The 12,144-nt window shown below is 35.2% G+C and overlaps 1 protein-coding gene across 1 annotated transcript; it reads left to right on the top strand.

Moving 5' to 3' along the window:
- The first annotated feature begins 8,934 nt into the window (after positions 1–8,934).
- Positions 8,935–11,684, top strand: LOC144357877 (polyunsaturated fatty acid 5-lipoxygenase-like). Its single transcript, XM_078011901.1, has 4 exons — positions 8,935–9,405; positions 10,887–10,984; positions 11,299–11,437; positions 11,532–11,684. The coding sequence occupies exons 1-4, from the start codon at positions 8,935–8,937 to the stop codon at positions 11,682–11,684; spliced, it is 861 nt and encodes a 286-aa protein (XP_077868027.1).
- The last annotated feature ends 460 nt before the right edge of the window (positions 11,685–12,144 follow it).

The raw sequence follows: 12,144 nt of genomic DNA, 5'->3' as shown, positions 1-12,144 counted from the left end.
AAAAAGGAACTCATCCCAAAAAAGAATCGCGTTATTGAGAAACTTTACTCACTATAAACAAACGTAAGCCAGTTTTATCGAGAAAATTAAAGGGCGGCAGCCGTCGCGCCGCGTCCTGTTCGATATGGGAACTCATAGCGACGTATACAACGCGTGTAAAATACATTGTTTATTTACATGAAATTCGAACACGCGCTGCGCGACGACCACCGCGCTTTAAGACTAAACAATAAACGAAGGCAAAAAATAAAGCAGACTGTAATGTACTGTTGAAAAACGAAAAAACGTACACCAATACTAAATTAAGGTATTAACTTATAGTATCTGTGTTAACTCGGGCGCATGTGTATTTCCCTTTTCACTGTTAACGTTGCCATGCGACATACTTACGACCGACCCGTTCTAGGTTCACAACATATTTACCTTTCAAGTAATGCACATATATTTTCGGAAAGTTTATTGTAGGAATTTTTAAATTTTGTATTTTTTTTCATGGACACTGTAGTTTGAAATATGCACAGAAAAAGGTTTTTAAAAAAATAGCTTCTTAACTATGCTTCTGTTTCCTGTCAAAATAAGATAAACACATTGTCAATCATTTGTGAAAATTTCAAAACAAAAGGTCAAAGCGTCTAGGAGCTATTTTTTTAAAGTTAATTTGCATAACAATTCATTCAGTAAGAAGTTTGATAATGCTCATAATTAAAATTGCTGTAACAGTTGCAAATTTAAATGTATTATCGTTTTGTTAAAAGTTAAATATAGTGCATAAAATAGAGATCCCGTCATTTCTTTTTTTTCACCATGTTTCTGTTTTTATTATTTATGTACAGCCTAGCTAAATCTTGCTAAGCATTCAAAAGAGAGAATGTTTGCACCTGTTATCTATATGTCAAAATCGTGTTTTTAGTATGTTCCACTATTCACAATTCTACACAATTTTAACAGTCTATAGCCAAGACTGTTTGGATAATAAAAAGCAAAAGAAAAAATTCACTCCTAAGTGCCTGTGAACCTGCATCTCTACCTTAAATGTAACTCTCCACTGTTATTATTTGAATGTAGTGGACATAAACAAGGATAATGCACTTATGGTTGTCAATGTCCCAAACCTTTGAGGTCAAAAGTCAAATTTCGTCACCTTTCACAAGATAAAATCCATTTGTTTTCATGTTTTTTCCCCGCCATTTTGACCAAGCCTTGCAGTCGCAAGTTTACAGTTTTATGTATAGTGAGTCTTTCAAGGTCATAGGCCCAAAAAGTTGTACAGATTGCTTATTTGAAAACAAAATAATAATATATATGTACATTTACAATCATCATATTAATATTACAACAATTCTTTGTTTCGCTCCTTAACTTTAGGGCTTGAAATACAAAAGCTGCAAGCCGCATCAAAATATTTTTATCTTCTGATTTCATTAAGTCAATGAACTTATTAAAAGTAGGTGGGTTATAAAAGAAATACGGTAAGTACTTGTCTCTGGGATTTGTTAAAAATGTACAGACTAAAAGAAAATGATATTCATTTTCAATTTGGTTCGAGTCACAGAGAGTAAAAATCCTTTGATCTCTTTCCGTTTTTCCCCGGTTAGCTTCAATAAGCAAACAATGGGCTGAGCAACGGAATCTTGATACATAGCTTCTATGTTTAAAGATATTAACTGAACAAATATAATGCTCGGGTGTAATTGTAGTTTGAATTCTCTGTAAGTTTCTAATTTATTCATTGTACATATGTCCCCAACCCATTCACGATGATATTGATATTTTTAACCTCCTGGGCATGCCACGTTTCATCTAAGTTACATAGAAAAAAAAAGGTTTTTCACTTCAGCTACCTATGTATTCTTTGATTTCCACCCTGACTCTTCTATGTTATACAACATATTGTAACATTTGCGTGGATACCTGGAAGGTGGCATATTGACCAATTTCGCCCAGTATTTCACACACCGCTTTGCTGTATAAAAGTAAATGGGATATCTCCCACATTCACTCAAAACACTATTATTCGGAGCTCTGTTTGAAATGCCTAGAAATCGTCTGCATGCATAATACTGTACTCGCTCTAAAGTGTCATATTTCCTAAAACCCCATATCTCTGCCGCGTATATTAATATTGGCAAGACCATTAAATCGAAAATTTTGAAAAAAGTTTTATAGGGCAGGGGACCTATTTTTCTTGTATTTTTGAGATGGCAATAAATTGAACTCTACTATTGAATCAGAGAACATTGTTACATCATCCGCGAATAATAAGCAAAATAATTCCGTATCATGCGGGGAAAGTCGAATCCCATGTTGTTCCGTTGTTTCCAGTTCAGTTACCAACTCGTTGATAAAAAAAGGAGAATAAAAAGGGCTCAACATACAGCCTTGGCGAACACCAATTGGCCACTCAAAATAATCTGTAAAACCACCAACGGTCCTCACACATAACTTAACATTGTAAAAACATGTTACCACTTTCATTCCCCCTTTTTAATAAGGTATACCAAAGTCTTTGTCTTTCTACTCTGTCGAAGGCCTTCGAAAAGTCTACAAAGGCACAGTAGAATTTACCCCGTTTTTTTTGTTAGAAATTTCTGGATAATAGAATGAAGAACAAAAACCACTGTCAAAAGTGGAATAGCCTCGTTTAAATCCCGCCTGTGCCTCGTCTACCTTTTGAAGGGCCTCCACCCAGAAAAACAGTTTTATGACCCACATTGCATTGTTAATTTCTGGAATAAATTAATCACTATGTGAATACAAATTAGTTTTCATAACGGATCAATTTACTCTAAATACGTGGCATTAGTATTATTGTAAATAAATAGAATGAATAACAAGTGCGGACTCGTTTATGGAATACATTTAATCATAGTTGTACAAAAATAACAATACACTGTATCCACGTGGCAACAACATTGTAAAATAGGTGATTCTTGAAATATCGAAATGCCAAACTTTCAGAAGTGAATATGGCGTTGGGATACCCTCACTTCATCAAAATTGAACGTCATCAAATGTCCATAACAAATAAATAACTGGAACTTTAACACTCGGCCGTACACCAAAATATACAATATCGCCAAAGAAGATTTGATACTATTTACAAAATTACCTTACAATGCTTTTAAATATCATGCATTCAATATTTAAAAAGCCATTCATATGGCACAATACAATCGTGAATACGTACTATTATTAACTAGTAAGATGCGACATATTGAATTTCAATTTTAATTAGTAATCATCCTATGCACTCATTGCACGTATTTTATATTATAGAAACAGAGAGAAATACATAAATGTTATTATCAGTCCCAATATTTAGCAACGAGGCGCTTCCGAATGGCTAAAACCGTATCTTTTTTCAATGACGGACGACTACGCCCTTTGCTACACATACTTGTTCCGTCACTAGAGGGCGCAATATATATAAACGATGTATGAGGAAAAAACAAGGGAATTACAGATACAAGCACAAGCACAAGCACAAACAAAATGGGAAAATACAGGACATTTGATCTCCTTGTATCATGTTTCACGTCATTCTAATGCGTTATTTTTCTCAATATACTGACACCATTATTGAGATACGAGTTCAATGCCTTGCCACAATGCGGGTTGCGGTCAGACTATCCACAGTCATTCATTATCGTAATCAATTTATATATCAAGGCCAAGAAATGGAAAACCCGAATAGAAACTTTTATCTACACTCAATTCATGTCGGTGTTTATGTTGGGACGGGTGAACACAACAACGTGACACAATGTTAAAAAATTGTTATTTATCTGACCTATATATCTAACATATATGCATATCGGACATACTTACTTGATATGCATATCGGACATACTTACCTGACATGCATATCGGACATACTTACCTGACATGCATATCGGACATACTTACCTGACATGCATATCGGACATACTTACTTGATATGCATATCGGACATACTTACCTGACATGCATATCGGACATACTTACTTGATATGCATATCGGACATACTTACCTGACATGCATATCGGACATACTTACCTGACAAGCATATCGGACATACTTTCCTGACATGCATATCGGATATATTTACCTGACATGCATATCAGATATATTTACCTGACATATATCGGATATATTTACCTGACATGCATATCAGATATATTTACCTGATAAGCATATCAGATATGTTTATCTGACCGAAATTGTCTTCTAACTGTAAGGCAGTCGCTGATTGGCTGCTGAGCTGGAATAACAATTTTTGGTTTCAAATACCCCGGGAAAGTGTTCTATGTTCTTCGTGCAATTAGGTGTTAGTATTTGAGTGATTTCTCCATACAAAACGACGAATTCGACCGAAATTTGTTATCGGTTGGCTAAATATTACCCCCAATGAATCGTATTTCTGTGATATTTTCTTGGTATTTTTGTCCTGATTTGTAGGAATTTGAAAAACGCGTTTCACAACTTGTCTCTTATTGAGTTTATTAAAGACGCCAGGAAAACAACATTTGACAGCAAACGTAATAGTATTCGTTGAAATTTGCGGATTTACCGATACACACTGTTGTTTACAAACTCACTGTTTTCAGTGACTCGTCAAAGGATATTTGAGGTTGCAGTTCTTATAAATCATATGGGTATATCTAGATGCAATTTCAAACAAAATTATTTTCAAATTTATCCACATCTTGTCTTTATTAAAATATATACATGTACAATCAGACCTTGTATTGTTTCAATTGGTACAATTTGGCTTTGGTTCTTACGCCCCCCCCTATAGATAAAATATATTATTGAAAATGTCAGCATGGCCGTGCCTTCCCGACACAATCTTGCCCAAGATAGCAGTCACTCGGTGCTTTCGTAACCGCACACAGATACATGGACGTATACTGTTCGCTGTGCACGCACACGCATGCGCACCTTTCCCAGAGTTTGGTTCAACACAACGTGAAACACAAAATGCAAATGATAAATCAGCCACGTGTAAGCTACCTGATTTGCCAACAATATTGATACCAGATTACCATTACAAACTGTTACTGCTGGTTGGGTTGCTTTTTTGTTCAGAGTAATGTTGTATGCATTTTGATCGTACAAGTGAATCACACTAAAACAATGAAAACAGATGAAAGTGACAACTTGTTTGAAATACAATAACATGTACACATGCTACTATTGTGAGTTTTGCATTACGATGAAGTTCTTGATTTGATCCTGTACATATTGTCACAGTTGCTGCGTTATTAACCCTACAACCAAAATACAAGTAATTTAATCATTTTCGCCCATCTGTCTTTCCAGTTCTTAAATATGATTTCCTATCATAGCTATAATAAAAATTGGTAAAACCTTTGTTTATTTTGTTTTTACTTAGCAATTCCCAATGATTATCTTTATCTTAACAATGGTCATGATACGACTGGAGACATTTGAGTAATGTGATATTGTTTTTGGCGGTCTGGGTTTAGATTCCAAGAATAAAGAGCTTTTGAATGTAATTCCAAAATTTCCGCAATTTGTTGCAAGAATCATTCTCAAAATCATTGTGCTCAAAATTGTGAGTACAAATTCAGGCCTACACAAGTAAGCAATGTGTTATGCATGCCAGCTAGATCATCAATTGTTATTACGATTAAATGTTAATAACACTTAATTAATGTTAATTATATGACTACGCTTGCTCGGAATCATGGATCTAAATTGCATTTGCTAATCAGTTGTCGTAATAATAATCAAGGAATGTGACAACTTGTAACATTGTTACGATAAAACTAGCATGTCGTAGTTCGGAGTTGACCATTGGAAACTCTAGAAGGAGAAATATTACATAAAATCCACTTCCCATTTCTAAGACTAAACCTTTAAATCGATAATCTGTCAAATTTTAGTCTGTGTTAGGTGCGAGCTGTATATAATCAATAATTTAATTTCGACTGACATTTCTAATGAAGTTAGCATGCTATGGGATAAATTACGTTCTTTTAAATGGAGGTGGCCGACGCACGGATGACGATGGTGACTTTTAATATTGCGCAAATCGTCGCGTACAAACATGGTTTAACTGGCTTGTTAAAAAGGAGAGACAAAGTCGCATTAAAAACCCATAATACAACACAAGTACAAGACAAAAAATCAGCTGTATTAAAACACTGCACGTCTTCTAACCCTTGTTTTCACGGGGCATTTTCTGACCAATAGAACCTTTACGAAGAATTGTCTAAAAACCGCCCGCTAGTTATTAATAGAAAACATCATATTTTTAGGCAACAGTACGAGACACCTTTGCTTGTGTTCGAACTTGAAAAACCAAGCGCATATACAAACACATTGTCTTTTGATCTAACGTTGTGGACACTTTGACAAAGTAATTTTATTGTATTTATACACTGTATATTTCAACTCCTTTTAAATGTGGTTGTTTTTTACACTTGCTCAACGCCTTTTCTATAACATATACGTCCATACAAAGTGAATACAATATTTGTTCATATGCACGCGCGGATTTGTATCTCTTCCAGGCGCACCTCCCCCTTCAGCTCGAAAAAAATGACAAATCAATTGACAAACCCTGCCAACCGGAGGTGCGCGGACGCAGTCTTCGGTCACGTCAATAGGAGCGCGCCCCTTACCGAATTTATGGATCCGCCAGTGATATGGAACACTGGGTGACGTTGGGAAGAAACCAACAATGGATTAATGTGGACCACTTTGGATTCATGACCAGGCTTCTTCAATCTCTGTCTGTAGGTACATAATAACCAGAATTAATTTATATCAATGAAAATATGTAGTTAAACAATTCTGTTCGTGGACAGAACAAAATGATACAAAATACAGTTGTCATGCAAAGTTTCTTGTGAAAGTATTCTTTGTTATGGGAATTTGTTCAGTCGTTTATGATAACAAATTCTTGTGTTTTACATGACAAATAAATCAATGCTTAAATAACTATTTAAAGCAGAGAATTTAAAACTTTTACAAACTACAGGTTTTAAACCAAAACAGAGAGTATTATACTGACTTTTGCCACATCATTTCACGCATCTTTCAACTAAAACTCTGTTTGTTGGTTTGTTAGTTATACATTTTACAATGATTGACATGTCACAGGGATGATTTCAGCAACACCATGTTAGGTAACATTAGACCAACATACAATGGTTGTTCCGTGACTTGACTAAAAGTATATCATAGCACTGGCCAGTGAGGGTATAACACAATATATAAATACTGTTGATCAGATTAAACATGCGTGTAGTTTTAAAAGTACTACTGCCTTTCTACCCGTGGTACATTACCATCATCCCTGTATCGTTATCACAATTAAGCTACCCTGGGGGAGAATATTACGATTAACATAACATTGCACATAGTTTACACATGAGCTGCGACTTAAGGATAGAGTTATCCACATGCTAACTTCATTGTATAAAAGGAAAACTATTTTGATTTAAAGTAACTGAATATCCAATATTCTCCTCCTGAAATAAGGATGCCGCAACATGTATGTTATTTGTTTATTGTATGGCGCGACTACAGATGACACTCAATATATATATATTTGCAGATATTTCCTTGGTGTTTCCACACGATCACCTAACAATTGTGTACTGGCCGAGTGTGGAAGATACTCTATTTTCTTTTACACCGCAAAACGATGCATCAAATATTGGGCTAAAATCATCAATATGCCAAGTAACAGATACCCACGTACGTAAATGCTACAACATGTTATATAACATAGACACATCGGGGGTGAGGGCGAAGCCTACTTGGGTGGCAGACATAAGGAAACTACTGTTTTTGTGTAAATTAGAACATGTTTGGTATTGGCAGAAAGTTGGCAATATTCAGGAATTTGTAAGCGTATTTTCATGTCGTTTTAAGAAATGCCTACATTTTAAGTGGCTTACTGATATTTGTTCCTTAGACAAACTGGTTACATATCGGGAATTACATTGCAGCCGGAAAAATACTTAAAATCTGTTGTAATTTATTCCCATAGAGCAGCTCTTGCACGGTTTCGATGTTCTTCTTACTGCCTTCGCATTGAAAGAGATCGTGGTGTAATTGAGAGAGACGAACGTATTTGCCCTCTTTTTGACGTAGATGAAATTGAAAATGAGTTTCACTTTCTCCTTGTTTGCCCATATTACCATGAATTGCGAACCTCATACTTACCCAATACATTTTATAAGAGATATATGATTTTATTTAAATATTCTGTAAAGTATTTTTATTTTTCGAATGTTCTTCTTGTACGTGTAAATGCTTTTATGGGCCGATGGCCTTGAATTTGTAAATAAAGACCATATATATATACGATATATATATATTTATGTGGCAATTATCACAGTTGAAATTTCATATAATTTGTGTGCATGTAAATTATACATAGCAAGCCCTAGTTAATTGATTGCAAACAATATTACAACAACTACCACAATTCAATTTAATAATAAGTCTTATTTTTGGTGCTAAATAGTGGTGATGATTGATACCTTGAGTTGTTGGTGAGACGTCACTGTCAGGTAGAATTGTTCTTTAAAACGGGGAAATTTGTTGTCACAGCTAACTACATTCATTCATTCATTGTGTAAAAATATTTTGTATCACTTTGTACTGTCTACGGACAGTTTTAGTTTAGATGGTCTGGGTGTAATATATATTTTATTCCGGTTATTATGTGCGTGTGTATTTTGTGATGTTCTAAAAACATGGAGTATATAAAGGCTGAGTGAAGGTGGTTATTATCCACTGAATCACCAAGCTATACATAGGTAAGAGCAAACCGACTACTAATATGCCGGAGGTAGATAGACGTTGAATATATGAGGAAATGCGTATTTGGGGGAGGGGTAAACTCTGTTCTTATTCTGATTTGTTTGTCGTTCGTCTCCTTGTAGGAGTTTCACGGTAAAAATAAAACGAACATGGGATATGTGTTGAAAAAGGCTGACTACAAAGTAAGAGTGAAAACAGACAACCTTGTTGGATCCGGCACAGATGCAGATGTACATATCATCCTATATAACGAATCGGGCCAGGCCTCACGTACAACGGAGCTTACCAAGCTTGGTAACGACTTCGAACGTGGTGATACTGATTCCTTTGCTATTTATGATATGCCGAATTTTGGTCCCGTCGCTCGGATAGAGATATGGCGAGATTCTTGGTTAGATGACTCGTGGTACGTCGACTACATTGAAGTCGAAGACAAATCACACAGAATGAAGTATCCGTTTCCGATTCAACGATGGATCACTCGACGGCATCTGGTAATCGACAAGTACGACTCCTCGCTTCCTCAAGATTCATCACAGCCAGAACAAATGAGATTGGAGTTGGACCGAGAACTGAACAAATATCAGTTTGTAACGCTCAACGAAGGATTACCGCCAGTGGTATGTTATATTTAGCCTATTATAGTTTTTTTTTTCATTTTTGATATAATCAGTATTTCAATGGGAAGGTATTTTGGCAGAGTCATTGTAGTGTATGTCATATCAATGCATATTAATATTATCATTTGGGTTGCCTAACACTGAATAGCTCTAATACAACTAGCACTGCCCCCACCCCCAACGTGACACTATGGTACGTCGATTAAAGTAAATCCATGTAACGTATATTTCATGGCACCTAAGATAAAGCGACAAGAACACTGGCATGATTTATACAACTCAAACAACATAGAGAATCTCAGTTAAATGAGTTAAACCACACACAACGTTTCACAGAAATGCTGATTAAAGGGTGGCAGTCGTTGCGCCGCGCATGAGCGACATGTGTTAATAAACATTGATTTTCCCACAACCCAATGTACTATTCACATATGAATATCACGTGTATGAAGTTTGACCTGGGCGCGACTTGCGCCAATCACCGCCGGAGACTTATTCGATACCTTCTTATAAACCTGTATACACACAAATGCCAGCGAGTGTATATATTTTGTTGATGTGCTATATGTCGTGGTATACCCACCTTCAGCTGTGTTTGTTTTGCCTCAGGTTACACTAAATTCAAACAAATAGTTCACGATTTATTATATATCTGTTGAAACACTTTACTTCAATTCAGTTTTTGGCATAGTTTTATATATACCAAGTTTAAATAAAATCTATTTATACACGACCGAGATCCGATTCTGGAATAATAGAAATGCATTGTGATGCAATTTCAATATTGACTCGGATCATCAAACGAATGCATGTCTAAATGTGCGATGCGGTGTCTTACGTATATCAAACGTTAAACAAGATTGGTGATGGTATGAATCTGGAGCTGCTTGTATTTAAACAAATGGCCGCGGAATGACCGAAATGCTTGTTTGATTTTGATAAATTTTCAACATTGAAATCTGAATCTCATATGTCAAATAAATACATGTGTATATGTGCGATATGGTGTATCATATACATATAAGATTGAACGCGATTGGTCAAGACATGTCATATATATGGAATGAGGACAGCATTTGTGAAAACTAGTCGGGAGTCGGTCATTTTGAATCGGATCTGAAAAATAAAATGACGTGCGTCAAGGTATTATCTGTGCAATGTATTTATCAAGTTTGAATGAAAACCATCAATACACGACGGAGAGGCATTTATTTAATGGCAGAATAATTGTTTTTGATGAATTTTTAAGCATGACAATGACGTTCAACTTGAATCAGATCATGAAATAATTTCAGATTGCATATGTATCCAAAGATGTATGATGTATGTTTGAAGTTTGCATCTGCTCGGTCCAGGCATGTCGAAGATTCCTTTTTATTTAATACATAGTTCGAGTAATGCAAAAGTAATGCTTTGTTGGGGGTGAAATGAAATGAAATAATGCAAATGTTTTCTTTTATACCACTTTTCATCATAACAAGAATATGCAATTTTGGGACAAGGATTGGTATTTCGGGGCGCAAAGGCTTATGGGATGTAATGCCGCTCAAATTAAACTCTGCACCGAGATACCAAGCAAGTAAGTATACGGTATTAGTCTATTTATTTGTTTTACAATTACATATTTAAGTCACATTTTTCAAATACACATAATTATGTCACTCTCATGTTTTAATTTCTTTATTTTTCTAAACATGTAATTATGTTTTGTCTTTAAAGTACATTTATTTGCTACACAAACGTATGTCGGTTGCGTGTTTTAAGTGCATTATTTGTTATGCTCATAATTATGTCAGTTTCATCTTTGGAATACATTAATTTGCTATACTTAATTTTACCAGATACATAATTATGTAAGTCTTGTGTGTGTCTGATTATTCTTCCCACTTTCAGATTCGGTGTAACAAATGAGCTGGTCGATGGTTTGTTGGACAACATGTCACTGGACGAGGCTTTATCGAACGAGCAATTATTTATTGTCGACCACAAAATACTGGACGGTATTACAAGCACGAAGCTGAATGATCAAATGGTAATTAATATAACTAAATGGTCAGGGTTGAGTATAGCAAATCGAATTTGTATACATAGTCGCTTACTGTTGTATTTTTTTTTTATTTTACCAGGTACTGTGTGCACCCATTGCTTTGTTCTTTGTAAACAAAGAGGAGCAGTTAGTTCCTGTAGCGATTCAGCTCTTCCAAGAAAAAGGAGTTGACAATCCATTAGGTGTTTACTCATGTGTTTATGTCATGTGTGTGTTTGCGAATCGATCTTAAATTGTATGATACCAACCACAAGCAATTGTCTGTTAAATATGCGATTTTATTTTATTTTATTTGCATGTAACTTGTTTTATGCCCAACAAATTGCAAGGTGTTCATTGGTTAAACTAATATTACTTCATAGAATAATTGACAAAATATCGTTGCTAGTCAACGAATGGTTTGGTCTGTTTCACGTATATGTTGAACCAGATTCGTTACAAATAGGTTAAGTTTCAAGTATACATGGTATTAACGTGCACCCGATAATTTGGGGGTATTTAAAATGAGAGCAATTGGTAAAAACTTTTGACTTTTGCAATGAAGGATCAATATGTATATAATTTTGTGGCTGGTTTTAAAAGTTACATTACCACTATGGTCATTGTTTTGGTAAGCACACAGAATTAGAAAATGACATTAAAGAAGCAAGGCGACAGTTGTTGGATGTTGTCGGAAATGGCTTTTTAGAAAA

This window comes from Saccoglossus kowalevskii, chromosome 4 (genome assembly GCF_978046115.1).
Source record: "Saccoglossus kowalevskii chromosome 4, keSacKowa6.1, whole genome shotgun sequence".
Taxonomy (NCBI): domain Eukaryota; kingdom Metazoa; phylum Hemichordata; class Enteropneusta; family Harrimaniidae; genus Saccoglossus; species Saccoglossus kowalevskii.
The sequence above is the reverse complement of the archived record's forward strand: the minus strand, read 5'-3'. Positions and strand labels throughout refer to the sequence as shown.